We start from the raw sequence: 21,127 nt of genomic DNA, 5'->3' as shown, positions 1-21,127 counted from the left end.
TCAATAATGAAGTTTATCACTGATTGAATTTGTAAAGAACAGTAATCAAATTCATTTATTACTTGAGATGATTTGAAGAGCTTAAAACTACTCTGAGAAATGTTTTTTTACATGTCGTCGATAAACCGATTTTTTTACTTTCAATGCAATGTGGAAAAATATGAAAAAAAGCTTTTGAAAATTGTTTTTTTTAGTGTTCAAAATTATAGAATCAACTATAACAAAAGTCAAAAAAGTCAGTTATACTTTGTCAAGGTCATGGAATTTAGACTATGAAGCGGACAAAATTTAATGAAACCTGGTATACCTATACCAGGTGAACAGAAAGTTTGGAACCAAACGTTTTTTTGCAAAACTATTAATTTTTAAAAAAAGTAATTCATAAATTACTACAAAAAATAAAAATTTTCGAAATTTATTGTTGTTTTTGATTTTTGCCAAAATTTTTAACTATTTCAAATGGCAACTATAAAGCCTTTTTTACCAAGGCTACGATTTAAGGATTACAACTATCTCCATTTTATTTAATTTTTATCGAAAAAAATTTATATAACTTCTTCATCTTGTATGTACTAAGAAAACAGAAATTTCTTAGAATCCAGATTTTCTTGTTGAAATAAAAAAAAATAAAAAAATAGAAACAACTAAAAAAATTTGTATCAGATTGATACTTTACTACTCTGAAAATTACCAATTTCTAGTCTTAAATATTCCAATTTAGAAAATCTGGAATTTTAACTTTTATTTTCGGACTTCCGATATCTGGGCTGGAGAGCAAAATTATTCTTATTGTTTTTTACCAACGTTAACTAACTGAAAACCTTCACCACCTTTTGTAATAAAATCTAAACTAGTCACGTTTTTTCCCACTAATAACTCGATCCGTGTCCACATTAACCTGCAACAATGCAATAGTTTTGGCTGCAACGCTGATGAATGGAAGTTATTAGCGTTATGGTCGAACACAGGACGCTCATTACAAGCGAGGTGTCGGTTCCCAATGTGGTAATCAACCAGGGGCAAAGGCCTGCCTTTACAAATATGGCTTATTTCACACCGCAACACTCGACCATACGCCGACACATTTATCACTTGCCTCACGTTTTTTTTAGACTGTTTCAAACAAATGCAATTTAGTGCACACCATCTATTTCACTTTTCCACTACGTGGAAGTTTATTGCAGAGGATCAACAGTGAAAAATTATAAACGACCGGATTGAAATATACGACGGGTTAGACGCCAGCAAAAAAGGAAATAGATGAGTTTATTACAAAGAGTACTGCACGCATATATTGTGCTTTTATAAAAATAAAATTAGAATTTGTAAAATAACACCAAGACACTTATCTTGCTCCTGGCATGTTCTTCCTATCGTATTTCGCATGCTGTCAGTCCCCATTTATTTACTAATTAGGCGTCTAGACAAAAAATAACTAACAACTAATAAAAGAAATATAATAAACAGCTTATGGATTTTCAGACGTTAAGAATACAAAAAAATGTCCTAATAAAAGGACATTAAAAACATAAAATGGGACATTATAATGAGAAAATAGGTCATAAAATCCTAGAGAATAAATATTTTTTAATTTATAATATCTCAGATAATAATATTTGTTTTATGAAAAATCAAATTTAATATGTCACCGGATTGAGTTTGAAAAAGTAAAAAAAAAACGTGTCATTGATTTTACGCCAAAAATTCAAAAGAATCACATTTTTTGCTTAATTTGAAACGAACGAATCTGTAATTAAAACTTTATCATTATTCTGACTTATAATAGTGATTCTGACTTAATGTTAAGAAAAATCATTCATTTTTCTATGGACTTTTTATAATTTTTGTTATTTAACTTGTGTAAACTCTTTTGCTTTGTCCAAAATTAAGAGAAAAATTTACTTTCACTGAGTCAGAATAATAATAAAGTTCCTCTGCAGTTTTGACGTAAAATTAAAATAAAATTTCTTTCTTCTTGAAAAGTCAATCCGGGGACATAAAATCTCGTGCTATAGCTATCGTCACACTGACAACGTTGCAACTGCGTTTTTTAAGGAAAAATTGGTCAGAAACTTTTGATTTCTGTGTAAAAAAAGAAGAGATCTGTGTTACCACTGAACTCTTCTAACAAATTTTGAGTCAGAAGTTTTACTATTTCATACAGAAAAAACATTGTGAGAAGTGATGATAGAAGTAGTGATAGCTTCAGGTACAGGGTGGTACAAGGTAAACGAGCCACCCAGAATATCTCAGAAACTAACAAGACTTTGCAAAAACGCGGAAACAGGTCAATTTTGTTTCTGGGGGGGGTACTTTTTTTGACACATAAAATGAAAACACTTTTAAAATGCTATTTAAAAGCTTCTATCTAAAATGAATTGATTTCTATATATTCATAAAATATCGGCAAAAAAATAATCTTTCAGCAGTCAGTGTGTACATATTGCTATTTTTTTAGGTACATTCTCTTTTTTTATCACCCAATAAAGAAACAAAAATAAGTTTGTCACAGCTCCAATAATAATTATAACAACATTAGTAAGTTTCTTGTAATTTATTTTAATAGTTTTTATTAGAAGTAATTACTAATTAGAAACATTACCTTTTGCGGATATCTTATGAATAGAGATAATCCCATTCAACTTTAGAAAAAAGATTCAAAGAACATTTTAAGTGAGTCGGTGTCATTTCAGATTACGGAATCGAGGTGGGGGGCATTAATGGGGGTCTCTTTTTTAAAAACACAATCTGTTTTGGGGTTTTTTGCAACTTTTTTCCAGGGTGGTTCGTTTTTTTAGAACATCTTCTATCTCATGAATGGATGATCTGATTCAATTTTTGTAAAAAATCTTGAGAAGCTTGTTAAAATAGCTTTCATTTGATGTGCCATTTAAATTTTTAAAGTTGGGGCGCGTGGGGATTACAGAGTTACTGGGGGTGCTATAAAAATTACGACAAGAAATGTCCACTTTGTTTCGGCGTTTTTGTAAAGTCTTTTTAGCTTCTGAGATATTCGGGGTGGCTCGTTTTCATTGGTTCACCCTGTGTAACAAAATGTTTCATTCTTATTTCTATAGCTTGGGACTTTTCTATGGTCACACTGGCAACTAAATTATAATTTTATAAATTTTAACTAAGTTTAAAAAAAATTGACGATTTTGTTTTTTGTCCGGGGCACGGAAGTATTACTTTCGTAGCTAACAAGAAGAACCCTACATACTTATTTCACTTTTGGTTGCGGCTGCAACTTACTTGAAGCGGAAAAGGAAAAAAAAGTGACAGAAAGTCAAAGTCCCGAAATAAAGTTAAAAAATTAAATAAATTATTTGTGTTTAAAAAATTTGAAAAAATATTAAAATTATGGCTTTAGGACAAAAAAGGTTATATTTGTCGTTTTAGGACGAATACTGGCGTTTTAGGATTTTAAGAAGCAAAAAATTTGTGCACAAACTCTAATTCATCTGAAACGTTTAAATTTTAGGTCCCGTCCACGGGCCTTAAATAGAATCAAAAAGGCATTTTACCTAAAATCTGGCATTGCAGAAGTTTAAATCTATAATTTGATATAAAAATGTGTTTTTGACCTCCTCATTTTCAGTTTTGAATTGACACCACGGAGTTCCTTACTCCTGAATTACACAACAAAAGACCATCAGCAAAACAATCAACGATCCTCAAACACGCAACAAGATCTTCGTAACCTATATATCCTCACGATTACCACATAAACCACCCACAATCATTCCCTTCCCGAGCCAGTAGACACTTGTCTCGTAATCATTGTAATGTTTGTCATCTTCACGAGATAACATCTCACATTTGTCTTTGTGGTAAGCGTGTGACGGCCTTATCGTCTCAGTAGTAAGGAACGCCCCCATTCTTGAGATTTAGTTATGTTTATGTGTGTCCAAAACGCGACTAAACAATGCATCACATCACTTTGAACTTGACATCGGAAACGTTGCGTTTTCCCTAAAATTGTAAATTCAATTCCGCGTCTGGAACGAAAATCCACAATAATAGAGTCAGCAGACTGCTGAAAGCAAGGATTTGACTTGCAAAACGAAATTTCTTACTCTTTAGTTGACTGTTTGTTACTCAGGTGTCCAACGAAATACAACTCATCCATAAATTATGTAATAAATAACATACAGGTGGGTGAATTGGTGATGATTTTGATTTATTGTGTGACGAAAGCTTGGAGAGAAAAAGTTGATTTGTCGTTTGGTGCATTGGCCCCTTTCTGGGGTTGCTGATGGTGCATTCGTGCCTAATATGGAAAACGGAGTGTTCGTCCAGCCATGCCTTATACGTTGCTGTACAACAATACGATCACGACTCGGCTCGTTAGTTGCCGTTAAAAAATGAAACATACACTGTTCGATGTCAAACAATGACCCGCGGAGGTTGGCACAACCGCAAAACTGACGTGAAGTATGGGAAGTTTCAGAGTTTTGTTTTTAAGCAAAATATCAAAAATCTTATTTTAGAGCATTTTGTTACAGAAAAAATTCAATGTTATACAGGTTGTATTATAAATCACCGCCCCAAGCTATAACTTCATTATTTTTAAAGATTTGAAAATACTTCTGAGAACAAAGTTGAACTGTTTTTTGTTATCTATTGTTTGACATAGATGCTCAATCAATGCTGCTTCCTGTTTCACCGGAAGTGAAATTAATTTCAGATTTTTAAATGTAACACTTTGTATACCGGGTGATTCACGAGGAATAATAAGCCTGACCAAATTCTCGATGCAACCAACATTACATTTGTAGCAAAGCAACTTGCGAAAAGTAATGGTGGTTGCATCAAGAATTTGGTCAAGCTCATTATTCCTCGTGAATCACCTTGTATTTAATTATTTTTGGGTTCCTCATTAAATTGTCTTTCAACAAGCTCACATACTATTATTTATCACTAACTATTAATTCTAGGCAATTTAAAAATTAAATAAATAAAGTACCTAGGCTGTGGAAAGAATAAAACATTTTTTTCATTTTATCTAAGACAAGCAAACGATTGATAAGGAAAAACTGTTTAACTTTGAGCAAAAAAGTATTATAACGTCGTTAAAAGTAATGAAATTATGTTTTGGGGCGTTTTTTTATAATACAGCCTGTATTATTATAAAATTGTTATATAATTTGACGGCTGACCATAGGGCATTGACCCTGCTACCAACCTTGCAAAATTACACTAAGTACTGTAATGTAATTATTATAAAAAGAAAAATTTGTTTTTTCTTTCTACCACTATTACTTTCTATTATACGAGTATGTTATGAATCTCCAATAAAACGCTTATTATTATTAAAAACTTGAATTTTTATTATTACAATCGAAACGTTTTCTTTGAGAATTCTGTATATGAAGATTTTAAGTAGCAATTTCAAAAGTTATAAATTGTTAACGTTCGAAAACCATTTGAAGTTCTAAGTTGGACTCATAACTCAGCATCAATTTTGTAAATTTGAAATTTAATTAAAATTTACAATTCTGAACTCAAAAACAAGAAAATAATTTAAAAATATATTGTAAAAGTCTGTTTGGGAATCGGAATATTTATTTCAGTATAAATAGAAGTAATTGTAAATGTCCAAAAACCAAATTTAATAAAAGTGTAATTGTAAATTTAGTAAATTAAATTTGGAGTGGAAAAATTGGGAATTCGAGAAAAACAGACCAAGAAATCATATTTTCGAAGCTCACAAATTCAAATTATTGAGATTAAAAGTTAAAAAATTACTTGTTTGAGATCCAAAAAACAAAACAATTAATAAAAAAATTTATTTTATTTTCACTTATAATATTCCGAGTGCATTGATTGTTTCCGGAAACTTTTTCGAGTGATTGTCAAAAACGTCATGAATAATTACATAATTACACGTTTTTGCCAATCACGAGGAAAAATTTGCGGATTTAACCAATACACGAGTGGTATTCGAGAGAAAAATACAAAAATCAAAAGAATCTCTAAAACAAAAGAAAAACAAAAATTAAAAAGTTCAAAGATCAAAAAAATTTAAAAATCAACAAAAACAAAAAATCAAAAATATCTAAAAATCTAAAATACGAACAAAGAAAAAATAAAAACCAAAACAAAAATCGAAAAGAAATTAAAAATTCCTGTACCTATCAAAAAAATTAAAACTTAAATAATTTCACAGAACAATAACTAAAGACTAAAAAGGAAAAAAATATGTTTAAAAATTGTTTTTTTAAAAATAAGCTCTTACTAAGAAAAGTAAATACTAAAAAGTAAAAAAAAAAAAATTCTGCCAGAGAAGAACATTTACTTACACCTTAAGATTTTTAAATTTATAAAAGCTTTGGGGGTGGTCAACTGTGCAAAGTAATTGTGCAATTAGTCGTAATGTTATAACCGCCCCCTTATAAGTCTCAAGGTGTAAGCAAATGTGCTTTTCCGACGGAAAAAAATATTTTTTACTATTTAATACATTTTTTAAAGCTTATTTTTAATAAAAACATAATTTTACAAAGGAGTGTATTTTTTTTAATCGAAATGTCTAAAAACCAAATTTGAAATTGTAAATTTAGTCAATTTTGAAGTTAGGATTTTGTGACAAAACGAAAATTTAACAAATAGAAAATTTCAAATTTATAAATTCGAAATTTTGACTTTAAAATTTTAAAAATGATGTGTTTGAGTTTCAGCGTTCTAATTTCTGTTTCGGTTTTGATTTTTTAATTCCTAACGTGGAGATTTTGAGTTTAATAAAAGTTAAAAGAGTTAATTCTGAATCTGAGAAGTGCATTAGTTGTCCAAATCTGACAGTGTTTTACTTTTTTCATAAATTTAAGAATTTCATGTATTGAAAATTGGGCAATTGTTTAAAGCAGAAAATTAAAATTTCAATTTTTATGCACTAGATCAGACGGAGTAGCCAAAAAGTGACTTTTTGTGAGTCGTCTGTCCTCACTAAACTGGTTATGTTGGCTGTCAACTCTTTCAGACATGAAAAACTATTTCGTGATTATTGAGTGACCACAAGAGTGGAATATTTAATTAATTTACCATAATTTACAATAACTACATATTTCACCGGTGTTACATAAATTACTTTTTCTGCGCCTTTCCGAGAAATTTATTGCTTGAAAAACTTAGAAACGATATATCATTCTCGTAGTTTATTACAAAAAAGAAAACTAGTGAGTGAAAGTGGGAGTTAAAAAATTGACGTTTTATGTCAAAAATCAATTACTACCAACCGTTTCTTATCAAACTAACCAACGTAAAGTAGACCATAAATTACAATAAAGAGCTTGTCGCAGTAGTTGACACATGACAGCCAATATAAAGTACAAGAACCGAGTCTTTAGGTGTGTCTACACTCTTTCTTACGTTTCAGCAATTGTCTGAAAATTTATTAAAGTCTGCAGCTGTTTCTAATCGATTTAGACACCTAGACGAAATGAAATATTCGAAATTCTGATTTAATTATCTGCAATAGCGTGTTGCAGTTTGCAGTAGACTTCGTACAAAATCCATACTTCATTGTTTATTAGTTTAGGCTTATCTAAATCGAAATGTTTGTTTATGAACGTCGTAATAAAGTTAACATGAATGAAATGACGTCAGGGTTTTAACACAAGTGAATGAACACACGCTTTTTAACAATAATAAATTAAGAAACTGATCTACCGCAAGGGAAGACAGACAAAAATAAACTCACTTAAAAACTGGGTGTGAGATATGTTACCATATTTATTTATTATAGATTGATATTCCCCAAGGTTGCCACTTTATCGGATCGAGTTTCATTAAACTTAATATTGAATGTTTGTTGAGTCTGACAGTGAATTGGCATTGCAACAGGTTGATTTTCAACTCGGATTAAGCTTTGTGCATGTTTGACAGTGTGCTGTGCAAACAATGGGCTTGAGACATATTACAAATTTTATCTTTTAGAATTCTTGATAATTATCTAAACATTTGTGTATTTATTTCAATATTTGAATGCCATGTAATTATGAAAATTAAAAATCAATGCAATTTATTATAGTTTATTAAATGGAATTTTCACAATTTTACTGAAATCAAAATTGGAATTTTGATCTAATTTTGTAATTCTTATTGTATTGACAAACATTTAACGTACGAATAAAAAAAATTGCAGTTTTGATATTTTTTGCCATGAAAGTCGGAATTTCAACATAATTTTGCACTTTTTTTATTATCAAAAACCTTAAAAGTTAAGAGAAACTCAAAACTTTCTTTAGAACTAAATTTTAAAATGCAATTTTTAGGTTTTTTTTATTTAAACTCTAATTTAGAAATTCGTTTTTGAAAGATAAAATTCCATTTCTAAATTGTGATTTATAAACTCAGAATTTTGATCTAATTTTATGTTCCTTATCCTATTGACAAAAATGTAACTTTCAAATACAAAATTTTGCAATTTTGATATTTTTTTAGCTTTAAAGTCGGATATTAATATACTTTTTCTTATTATCCAAAACGGTATAGATAGGAGAATCTGAGAACTTTCTTCAGAACTCTTCAGAACTTTTTAAAATGCAAATATTAGTCTTCATTTAAACTAAAATTTGGAAATTTGTTTTTCCATATCTGAGTTTTGATAAGCAGCTATAAATTTGACTTTTGTTTTTAAGAATTTTTTAAGTTTCTTAATTTTAATTTTTGACTTTTTAATGTTAATTTTTTTTCAAATTAAGACTTCTTGTTTTTTTTTTAATTTTGGTTTTATTTGGTACTTTTGAGTAGATTTTTTTTATTTATTTTTTTTAGTCTTAGTTTATGGATTAAAAATTCTGCTTACTTAATTTTAACTATTCTAATTCTAATTCTAATTCTAATTTTTATACGAAAAAAAATCACTTTTTATAAATTTGTTTTTTTTAAGCTTTTTAGCATGTTTTTCGGCTAGTAACTCATATATTTCGCAAAATTTGGTCAAAAATTAGGCGAAAAATTTTGCCGAAAATAGTCTTATCTTTGTTTTTTCTTGAGGATTTTTGGAATAAAACATATTTTTAGATCAAATCTAGTGTAACTTCTAGAACCGATGATGAATTTTTTTGAGAAACCTGTAGATTCGTCATTTTATAGTTGCAAAAATGTTACATTTTTTTAATGCAAAAACAGAAATTTTTTTACGTTGAAATTCGAAGTTTTGACTCTAAAACTTAAAATTCGATGAATTTAGAATTTGTTATTTAGAATTTGAAAACTGCAATTCTCATCATTTGATAGACTTGGAATTGTAATTTCGATATTAAAAAATTGAAACGAATTTTGTTTGGAAACTTAAACTTTTTCTATTTCAATCAGAAATTTAATCCTTATGATTGAACTTGCGAAATTTATTATTATCATTGTTATATTTTTGAAATTATTTTTATAATACGTTTTTGTTATTTTAGATTTTTTTTCTACAAATTCTAAACTTGAAAACTTAAAATTTTTATAATCTTTATAACTTTTATAATAACGTGGAGTATTTTTTTGCCAAAAATTTTTAAAATTAAATTCGAAATTTTTCTTTTACTTTTTGTGTAATTTTAGGGAATTTACACAATAAAAATTGCGTTGAGACTACAGTAAAATTTGTTAAGTTTTTTTTAATTAAAATTCTGATCACTTAAGTTTTAACAATAAACTTCACTTTACCTCTGAATAATTATTATTTAATAATAAGAAAATTTAGAAATAGCAAGGCGCGGTCTATTACCAGCGCGTTTCCCGCTACCTAACTCACCGCTGACAACAATATGATACAAAATTAGCCACCACTTGGCGCCTCTTTGTGCTAAAAATTACCTGAACACCCATTTCCATCAAAATTACATTTATCATTCAATGTGTAAAATTGGTGGATGCGTCCTATTTCCATAACAAAATAACAAAATGAATATTCATCACACTTTTTGTTCTTTTAACAAAGCCTCGTACAATGTTAAACAAATCATTTATTTACATTTTCATTATTTTTCTTACAGCTCGACAACATCAACCTGTGTTTGGGCGTTCTAAAAGCACAACATGTTTCCGGCCTGGAAAATGTTTCGGCTCAAGAATTACGCGATGGAAAATTAAAGGCGATTTTGGCGCTTTTCTTTGCCTTATCACGCCATAAACAAGCCGCCAAACAACGAGCACAGCAAATCCAACAGAACCAGATAGGGGAAATGACGCCGAATAGGTAGGTGACACGTTATACACCAGCGCAATGTTGGTTGCCTATACCTAACTGTTTTATTTAAAAAAAACTTTAAACTCTAGTGTTTTATTACTACTTTGATGAATTTATGATACATTTAAACTGTGAAATTTCGATAATAAACCACACGAGAATAATAAGTGTCTCACAAACGATTTATTGCACACTGAATTATGCAACCCAAATAACACAACGTCAGTGCTTCTCAAACAATCATTATTGATTTTTACAAAGCACGTTTGCGGTAGTTTTATTTAATATCCTGAGATGATCTTATTAATTATTTTACAATTAATGCAAAATTAACGGATTAAAATTATCCCGGCGCATCCACCATTTTTGTTAATATTTCTTGCAATTAAATTTGAGCATTAAGAAGTATTAATAATTACGAAAGGCTTATTTTGTGCCATCTGTTTAAGTCTTTAAGCTTGTTGCGTCTCAAGTTAAATTTATCGCTTTAATCAAAATTCCCTTTTCTCTTAATTACGCTACGAATTAAACTAAAAATGTTGTAATTGCAAGTCACTGAATAAATATTGAAATATTGAAGTGCGATTTTTCGGTGTGTTGAAACAAATCTCGTAAATTGTGCAAACAAAATTTCTGATTAAAATCCAAATCGGATTTGGTTTTAACGCAGCAGATGTTTCGAATCGTTGGTGTAAAAAGCTTTTTAAGCGTAAACTGGTCGCTTTGCAAATTTGAACTTGTATTCCCAAATGCACGACGTGAATCGTTAAATTTATTTATTTATCTCTTGGGAAGACAAATTATGATTACGCAGCTTGTTTGGAAGTTCGCTTTCACAATGTTGGAGTGGAATTAACGCCGGGGTTGCAGTGGTTTTCAAACAAAGCCACTAACTTGAGTGAGAAGATGGGGTGTATTAGACTGCGTTAGATTCGAGTTATTTTAGTATTTTGATTTTTGTCGGAATTCGGTTTTTAAGGCTTTTAATTGGTAACATTTTTAAATTTTGTAAGAGAAAAAGTTAAATTTTGAGTTCACATTGAAATCTTAGATTGCATATCTTGTTAAATTCTCTTAATCTTTTTTTAATTTTGACTCTTCTAACATCAAAATTTAATTAATACATTTTTTTAACTGTTTTTGCTTTAAAATACTATGTATGAAAGTCTGCATTTCATTTTTATTCTTGGTTTTTCAAACTCGAAATTTTGTGTTACTTAGGACTTCCAATTAATAAGTTTCGAATTTTAAAACGTACCATTATTGTTTTAAAAAATATTTACTCTATATCACTTTAGAAAATAAATCAGTTTTTACTTTCTCGGTTTTCGATACAAGGTTTTCTATAAATAAGTGGGCTCTTTGTAAACATAATTTTTTTGTATTACTTTGGCTTAGATTATATGGCCGAGAGGCGTAGGGCCCGAGGGTGTAAGCAATTAAGGGATAGAATGACGTATTTACCAACCTCTAAAAGGTTACGAATCGGTATATTTTCACTACAGTGATTGTGAATAATTAGTATGAATAATAGTATTACAAAAAAACTAATTTTACAAGACCAGTCTTTAAGCACGAATTTAAGTTTAAAATACGAGTGCTGTAGCTACCAATTGTTTTAAAGAATGAGTGTTTCAAAGTCTTATAAAACGAGTTTTTTAATAATATTTTTTGTAGTTTGTCCTCTTTACACATTTTATACACATACACTTTAGTCGATTTAGGGATTGTTGTGATGCTTGGTAATGTCTTAATTTTAAAAGTCAAAATTTGATGATGACGTCGCGTTTTTTAATATGTCTATTAGAAAATCAAAATGGTGGGTGTAACAAATTGCCACCACCACATTTCGTTTAAATAATAAAATATCTGTTTTTTTTTTTGTAAACCTAATACACAAATAACTTTTAGACCAGGAAATGTAATCACTTTTCGACCTCCACAACATTAGGAATCGATATTTTGTAATGATTCTGAATAAATGGTATATTATAACTCAGATGGGAAATATGTAATTACTTACCCCGAACGCCTTGATGTACGACAGAAGCGCAGTTTTAAGGTTAGATAGATCGCGAGGATGTAACAACGAGTTTCTACTACTACATTTTATTTAAATAATAAGATAATAAAATATTTGTTTTTTATTTTTATAAACCTGGTACATTAATTACTTGCAGACCACGGGATGTAATGACTTTCTAACCTTCAAAAGATTATGAGTCTGCAATTTACTGTAAAAATTGTGAATAAAAATAATAATTAAAACGAAATATTATCAAGAATATGAATATTTCAGGAAACAACAAACAATGCTATTATTTGTTATCTCGAATGACCTAGGGTATTAGTTTCGTGTAGAAATCGTGATTCAACAATAATGAGCAGAAAAAACATAAAAAATTCTGTTTATCGAAAACAGTTAAAATTGCATCTTAGAATTGAACTTTTAAACATGTTAAAGAATTTGTATTTTTTTTCAACCGTTTCCAGTTTTATAAAGAACATTGAAAAGTGTGGAGAAAGTATTTGATTGTCTCTACTACTGTGAAGAAAATTAAATAATAATAATAAAAAGAAAAAAATATAAAAAGTATGGTCCAGTCATTAGTTGAAATTAGAAAAAGCATTAAACTGTGAGAAATGGCCAATTCCATCCGCTTTCGACTCGTATCGTAAATTTTATCTTTGTGGAAACGGCCAACCTTCTCGCTTGTTGAATAATATACTATTATCAACCGAAAATTTGAAACGATAATTTTTAGACTTGAACTTGAACAGATATCAATTCTCGTCGAAAATTGGCCATAATTTTAGCAGGTGTGTGTACTGTCGTGTTGTAAATTATGCACGTGTTTCAAACTAAAAAAATAATTTAAATTCTAGCATAAAATTTTTTATCAGTATATTGCACGTCATGTCATAATAATAAGTACATATATGCAATGTTATTATTTTTTTGCTACCGTTTCAGTAACTGTCTATACGTAATTCGTTGGTTAAACATTTCAAAGCTATGAATGTTTACTACTTTGCAACAGTTTTTGCTGGTAAGTGTTTTATAAAAAAGAAATATTTTTGCTAATACCCAAGAAGGGCTTCTCCCTGGACTGATTACCGGCATTTACGAAGCCTGGACTTCTGTCTACATTCCAAAACTGATAAATGAAAATTCGGTCACACATTCGGACGGTTCTTGGATCACCGTATCACTATGTGTTGGAGGAGTAACAGGAGCTCTTATCTATTTTCTACTTTTTGATAAATTGGGACGCAAACAATTACTCTTGACGACTGCAATTCCCTTCTTGGTGTCACCTCTAATGCTGGCTTATGGCAATTCTATTGCAGTTTTTTGCACAGCTAGATTTATCGCTGGAATCGGAATTGCTGGGTATTGTACAACCATACCGCAATTTTTTGGAGAAATTGCACATGAGACGGTAAGAGGGGCCTTGAGCACGTGGATCTTTATTATGCAAATTTTTGGAATGTTGTTTATCAACGTTATAGGTTCATATTTGAGTATTAAAATAAGTTCTTTTATTATATTTGGCTTCGGAGTTGTGTTTTTGGTACTTTTCATTTGGTTCGTTGAAAGTCCCTATTTTCTGATTATGAGGGGAAGAAATCATGAGGCAACAAAGTCTCTACAAATATTTCGAAATAAAAACGATGTTGATGTTGATTTTAAAAGGATAAGTCAAACGGTGGCCAAACAAATCGAGAACAAAGGACAATTTCTTGATTTGTTCAGAATCAAATCGAATCGGAGAGCTTTGATGATTTTATTTATTGCTGTCAATGCCAAGCAATTAACTGGTGATTTCACCTTTGATACTTACTCTCAAACAATTTTTAACCAACTTTGTGACATATCACCGATGATGTTTGCGGTGATTTTTTATTCAGCCAAACTGGTGGTAATTTTTTTTTCTTCTTACTTTATCGATAAAATTGGACGTCGGCCAACATTTCTAATTTCGCTTTTCACTTCTGGTGTAATTTTTCTAATTATTGCAGCCTACTTACATGTGTCTTTACACACAGATTTGATCATTACTGAGTTTATCAAAAAGATTATGATTTTTGTTATGGTGTGTTTTACGATATTTTACAGTTTATTGTTAGCTGTTCCCTGTATGTTGGTGGGTGAATTGTTTCCAATAAATATGAAAGCTTTCGTTTCATTGTTGTTTGTTTTACATTTTTTCATAGTGTCGTTTGCAACAACCAAACTCTTCCAGGTTATAACCGATTGTGAATTTCTCGGTATGGATGTTGCTTTTTTTGCCTACTCGATATCTTGTTTTGTACATTTTTTATTGGTGTATAAGTTTTTATTTGAAACGAAGGGTAAAACATTGGAAGCGATACAAATTGAATTACACAATATGAGTGCAATATAATAAAATATTACAAAATATGTAGATATAATTTTTTGTAAGTGTCCTATGTATGTACGACAAATATTTTTGTACATATTTTTTATTTACAGTAAAATAAATATTTATTTCTTTTTCATAAAATATTTTTTTGTTCTTGATTTTAATAAAAATAAAAATAGATGCGTGTATTCGACTGATAACAATAAAAGTTGAACCTACAAGTGCAATACGAATAATTAACAATAAAATATACAGGGTGATTTTAAAGTATGTGCAATTTTTTTAACAGAGCTCAAAAAAACTCGTAATAATTAAACTTGTCTTATCCGAATGTTTATAGTCTCTGAGATACACAGGGTGCAACTTCCAATTTGGCGTCGGAAAAATTGTCAAAAAATGCAATTTAAAGGTTTTGAACTTAAACGTTTTGAGTTTTTTTTTCCCAAAGTTTACGTTATTACGACTGTTTTGAGCTCTATTATCTGTTGAAATCACCCTGTATAAAATAATAATTGTTAGGTAATAATGAAAATCAAATAACTTTGACGCATGTATTTATTATTAAAACGTTATCAGTATTACTATGACATGACTGTGAGTGTTATACAGGGTGTCATTATGCGGCATTGAAATTTTGCTTCAAAGTATATAATTGGCAAATGACAACTTAATAATTTTTATTATTTTTAATTTTTTTATCTTGCGATATAAATTTTTATTCTAAATAGATTAATTTAGGAGTATTATTTAGTCATATTTTTCATTGGTGCTTTTTTTTTCTAAAAACGTCTTTTTTGTAATTTTCCTCTATTTTAATTCTCTAATAAACATATTAAAGAACGCGACGTCATCACATGCGATGTCTTAATAGTCAAAAGATGACTAGATCAAGTTTTGACTTTTAAAATTATGACATTTTGTTTAAAAACGGCATAAAGTGGGCAAAATACAAAAGATTATATTAAAAAAAAAAAACTTTTAAGTTCACATTTTTAAAAATAATTCGTGTTTACGCCATTCGTTTTTTTAAATTGAATTCATGCTTCAAGATTAGTCTTAATATACTATTTTTCATATTTATTTTTCGACACAACTTTCAATAAACGCTTTATACTTTAAAACCGTTTCAGATCTCTAAAGGGCGAACAAAAGGGCTTTTCTTAAGGTAGCCCGTGTGCCCACATGACATTTAATCACTTAAAGGGAACGCAAGACACCTGCGTTTACTCAATTCATTTACATAATCAATTCTATAAGAAGTTTTTGAAATCTTTTTCAGAATCAAAATTCTGTAGTAATTTTATTTGCTTGTTTTAGGGTTATTCTAGATAATTATGTTTGATATAATACCACCAATGTTTCGGTGAAGCAATTTTAGATTAAATTGTAATTTACGGAGTGACAGGGTTAATAATATTTGGGTTATATGCAGAGTGAGCATATTAGTTATCGAGATTTATTCGAGTTGAAATATACTCCAATTCCATTACTTTGTTATATCTCCCAAATAACTTGGAACTCTCTGTAAGAGTTCAAAATTATTTAAAACTAACTTATTAAATTATTTATATTTATAAACATGTTTCGAAAAAGCCAAAATAGTTAGGATGTTTTTTACCCTATACTCTCCAGATTAAGAAACTTTCGTCTTAAAATTGAAGATTCTATCAATAAAAACAGAGCACCATGTATTTTTATCAATTAATGAAAAAACTTCAAGGGTTTTAGTGCAGCCAAACGAGCAAACCGCAATTGCAAAGTAAATAATTGACACGTCGCTTAATAATGAAAATTTCCATCTCGTTTTTACGTTTCAATTAGGTCTTTTTCGTCTCGAGAATGTCCATTTGGAGGGTCTTTTCATATCGCACACACCACACGCACTCATCATACTTTTATTTTTATTGAAAAACGGGGGAGAAATGTCAGGGGATGTCTACCGCTGCAGCGAAGGGGTTTTATGTTCCGCGAAATATTGGAACAGGTCCGAAGTTTCGCAATAAAGCTTTAACTCGGACCTAATGATACTTTTACGCTCAAGTGCTTTCATGTTGAGATGGAGGGCTCAATGGATGTGCATTACGACACTATAGGAAATATATTTCAGAGGAAAGTTTCGCTGCAATTTTACAATGTGAGGAAATACTAACTAAACTCTTGTTCAACATTTAAAAAAAATTCAAAAACCAAAAGTTTTCTACCACACCGGGTGGATAAAAAATATGGAAGCAAGCGTTTTTTTGCATAAACTAACTACTTTACGAAAAAAAAATATTAGTGCAATGTAAAGTACTATAAAAATGAGATCGTTTTTCTGGAATATAATTTTTCGATTTTTTTTGTTTTCAAGCTTAGCAAAAAAATTTTTTTATCGAGTAGTTTTTTTTTTTAATAAATTCTTAAAGTTGCCTTCCGAGATATCGAAAATTATTTGTTTTTTTGATACATTTATTTGCAGTCTGTTTAAACAAAAAAGTAGTAAAATTTAAAAAAAATATTCACATTCGATATCTCCGAAACCGTTACTTTGCGAACCCATGTTTATTAAGACTTTTTTGTTTATTTTGGTTCGTACTATTACCTCCTTAAATGTTTTGCAAACTTTTTTAACACCCTGTATAACACAGAAATTTATTGTGCTTTACGCCTAATGTGTTTGAGGTAACTTGTCATAAATAACCGTCTCAAAGCTGTGCTTACAGTCATGTGAGATAAATACATAAAGGAGAACAATAACGTACTATAGTAAATAGAGTCGTATTTCTCTACCAGCAAAAAATAATCCGTTTTATACGAGATTTAGTATTTTATGGGAGATGCAATATCGTAATTTGAGATAGCAAACTGTTGTAAATTTAAATTTAACAACGAAAATAGCAAATATCTCATAATTTACATTCGATTTATACCGGATTTATGCCTCGGGTGTTGTTAATTTAGCTGGCATAAACACTGCCTATTGACCGTCTATCTACCGAGTGATCCAATAAAGTAATTATCAAATTAACCGATGAACTTTCTCCAATTGACGTAATGACAAACACGAAACCCTTTGGTGCCAATGTAATACGGGTCACATTTGCATTTTACAAAGTGTGTCATAAAACCGTATTATCTGCCATCTCACGGGACAGAAAAAAAGGAAACCAACCGACAAATTTTTAACGCTTTAGTGGAGAGAATTTATGTATGTATGGTTCTGATTTTATTGCAGACGAGATTTTTTTGGGTTTAGGCTTCGGGGAAGGAAGGAATAAGATGTCTGGTTTAGTAGTCAAGGATTTGATATAAATTATGCTGCAAGAATTTTTAGAAAAAATGTTAGGTAGTTAATGAAAATTGCTGCTCTTGCACTAATGATTCTCTAGTCTGCGAGAAAATGCAATTTTCCGTTTAATAAGATTATTATAATTTATGATTCTTATCTCGCAGTATTTATACGTTTATGCTTTTCGTGTTTTCCATTTTTAGATTTAAACCTAGGCTCTAAAATTTCTCCAGAGGGAGCTGTAATAGCATCTTCCCTCCGTCCCTGATGAAAAGTCTATCTTAATAAAAATGTCGCGTAAACACAAGATTTGACCTTCCGGATTTCTGATTGTGCACAAACAGCTTTAGTGCAAAAAGATGAAGAAAAATAAATCGAATTTTCTTTCGTTTATTAAAAATAAAGATTTTTGTTTCCTTTTTTTGTTTTAAACTGAATGTTAATGCCATTTTAATACTTTTTGGCAAAATTTGATTAGGATAAGGGAATTTTTGTTATCTTCATAAAAAATGGGGCAATTTACGTTTTTTTAGATTCAAACATCGGTATAAAACGTATGTGAAATACAATTTTAGTAACTCAATAAAATTATGTACAACAAACAGTTAATTAACTTTGGCGATAAATCTTAAACCACTCTGTAGTTGTTTTTAAAAATAGGAAGAAAACATGCACTTTTACTCATTTGTAAAAATGTTCACAATTTTTTATCAAAAAAAGTGCAAGGATAAAACAAAAATGTTGGCATGACTGAATTTTTTGAAACTACGGATCATACCAACCAAAGGTTTTTTGCTTAAACTATTTATTTAAAAAAAAATTAATTGTGAGTCAATTTTTTTAAATGGTTTTAATGCATAGGTCACAAAAGGGTCTAAATGTTACAAATAAAAGCTTTACTTTTCAGCCATGGAATAAAAATTATATTTTTGCTCCTAAGCGTTTTTACTTTTACCATGACATTATTGTCATTTATTAATTTTGTTGCTTTCTTATCTCTTTCACTGCTTCAGCAATTTCTGGAGAGGTACATTGTAGATCATCAGCATTCAACATTTTGCACTACTAACTGCACTAGTCATGCACTAGTTAATTTAATAAACACAAAAATAATAACAATTACTAAAAATAAAGTTGCAAAGTATCCTTATATTTGTTTGTTCATTTACTTGCTAAAAAATGGTATATGTTATTTGACTAAAAGTGAGTTTATGCGGCTGAGCTAAATTATTTGCCTCACTAGGTGCATACACATAAACTATCACTTTTACTCCTAATAATATAATAATATACTATTTTTACAAAGGCTACTATGATCTAAAGACTAAAGATTACAACAATCTACATTATATGCAATTTTTATCGAATTTTTTTTACATAAATTGCCAATTAAAAAAAAAAGTATGACACAAAATTTAATTCTCAAAACACGATTACTTTAATTTTTATTAATTATTATTTTTTGAAGACGAACGATTACAAAAGATACTTGTTTCTATACTTTTTGTTTTTTACTACATTTTAAGTGTATTATCCTTATTCATTATCAAACATTTAAATTTTAAAATAGAGAATTTATTGCATTAATGCATCAATATTTAATAAAGTGGTGTTTCAATATTTGCAGAGAAATGTAAATAATTTTAAATATTGAAAATATCAATTCTGGATCATTTCTCTCGTCAAAATAATGTTATCATCATTATTTAATTGCATTTTCGGTATTATTTGATTAATATGTAACTAGAGTGGGTTGAAAATTATTTAAACATTGGAAAGCCGCCCTTTTAGTGTAAAATTAAGTTTCAGTTTTCCCTTTCCCCAACTCTCTACCCTTTCGAAACTCCCAAACTCGCGCAATTACCTCGAATTAATTCTCGAAATCTCTTATCACCGGAGATATCGCGTCGCGTTGTAGAATAAACTCTTCTCGTCGCTCGGTTGTTCATGGGTCCGGTGGACCATTCTGATGCAAATGTGGGTTTAGGGGAACAGGGGAGGGCTCCGATGGAAGAGTGGCAGATGCAGTTTCTCATTGTTGGGGTGGCTGAACAGTGCACGGGCGCGTGTCGTCGTATCACCATCGCTCAAGCATGGGGAACACAAACTCCGGAGTTCGCAAGTCCAGGAGCTTGCCCACTTCTCCGGAAGTTCGGAGGTGTGTAATTTCGGTTAATCGATGCCTAAATCAACGGCTGGCATTTACTGCAGTGCAATGCGATTTTTAACGCGAGTGGTCTGGTTTTCAATCAATTTTCACCAGAGTTCCGGAATTGGGTTTAAATTATGTGATGTGTGGCGAGTTTAACCGGATTATTTTACAGTTTTTTCTAATTTAATTTAAATTAAGTCATTGAGTAGGACTCAATTTTAGCAGAAATTTTTTGCCCATATTTTATATACAGGCTGTTCTACAAAGCGGTAAAGTCTTTTAGTGAATTAGTGCCTTTATAAAGTGTGTCCACGGATAGGTGAAGCGACGTTTGTAAAAGATAAAAAAAAATTGCTTTATTTCTTTATTTTTTTGGGGTTCAGCCCTGCTTGGTTAAAAATTAATTTCTAATATAATTTTAGTTTTGAAAAATTAGTTTAAAAAAAAACTTAATTTTCTGTAAAGTGTCTTTTGTATGGCAAATACATTAAGAAAAGTTGTTTAGAATCATAACCGAGTATAATTTTGTATTCTTTGTATTTTTATTATTTCACGAATCAAAGTATTTTATTTTTAAGAGTTCTTTTATTACGAACAAAAAAATACAAATTTATATTATTAGCACTAAATATCTTTTTGACGTAAAGCAATTATCTTGAAACAAAATTAAAAAAACATAGTTGGTCGATGATTTTCAAATTTGGTATAAGGGCCTAAGTCTCGATTCTAAACAACTTGTCTTAATAACTTTTTATTATATTTGCTACATAAATGGCATTTCATTCATTTATATAGCATAATTGATTTTTCAATTATACTTGTTGTCTCAGAAAAGAATTACGGCTTAAATTTATTTTGTTTTAAATAAAAAAAAAATATAGATCGATTTTTTTTAGTTTTGAAACAGGTAATTTGATTTTTTAAATTTTATTAGGGTAATTAAAAATGGAAAATTATTCTTTTTTATTTCAATGAGAGAAATGCAAATTTGTGTGTGCACAATAAATTCTTTAATACATTGCAACCACTAGTTTAAAAAAACGAAGAAGTTTGTTAAGAAGGCCAAAAAGTTGATGAAATATTTAGTTTATTGTTTTCGCATGAGAAAGGTGTTTTATTATTACTTTAAAAGTATAAAAAAT

At 29.6% G+C, this 21,127-nt stretch overlaps 2 protein-coding genes across 9 annotated transcripts in view; both read left to right on the top strand.

Moving 5' to 3' along the window:
• The window catches only part of LOC123010234 (protein sickie), a 146,572-nt gene that overhangs the window by 70,444 nt on the left and 55,001 nt on the right, over positions 1 to 21,127 (top strand). For 7 of the 8 annotated variants that reach the window (XM_044406946.1, XM_044406945.1, XM_044406944.1 and 4 more), the window contains one exon: positions 9,984 to 10,186. In XM_044406946.1, coding sequence (XP_044262881.1) covers positions 9,984 to 10,186 — 203 coding nt within the window. Of the gene's footprint in view, positions 1 to 9,983; positions 10,187 to 19,899; positions 19,992 to 21,127 lie in introns of those variants that run through there. The other variant, XM_044406951.1, reaches the window with a different exon arrangement.
• On the top strand, positions 13,121 to 14,700 carry LOC123010240 (facilitated trehalose transporter Tret1-like). The gene is made up of 2 exons (XM_044406956.1): positions 13,121 to 13,227; positions 13,274 to 14,700. Exons 1-2 carry the CDS (start codon positions 13,194 to 13,196, stop codon positions 14,584 to 14,586), a joined length of 1,347 nt encoding a protein of 448 aa, XP_044262891.1. The 5' UTR covers positions 13,121 to 13,193; the 3' UTR covers positions 14,587 to 14,700.

This window comes from Tribolium madens, unplaced genomic scaffold (assembly GCF_015345945.1).
Source record: "Tribolium madens isolate multiple individuals breed KSU strain unplaced genomic scaffold, Tmad_KSU_1.1 Scaffold_7;HRSCAF=85;Tcas5.2_LG10, whole genome shotgun sequence".
In the NCBI taxonomy this organism is placed as follows: Eukaryota; Metazoa; Arthropoda; class Insecta; order Coleoptera; family Tenebrionidae; genus Tribolium; species Tribolium madens.
Note: the sequence above shows the minus strand (reverse complement) of the source record. Positions and strands in the feature narration are given on the sequence as shown.

What these genes read in the sequence shown, in the direction of transcription:
- LOC123010240 (XM_044406956.1), top strand. Translation starts at nt 13,194, where the DNA reads ATGAATGTTTACTACTTTGCAACAGTTTTTGCTG. An exon ending in CTTTGCAACAGTTTTTGCTG is followed by an intron (nt 13,228 to 13,273) that starts GTAAGTGTTTTA and finishes ATACCCAAGAAG; the next exon opens with GGCTTCTCCCTGGACTGATT.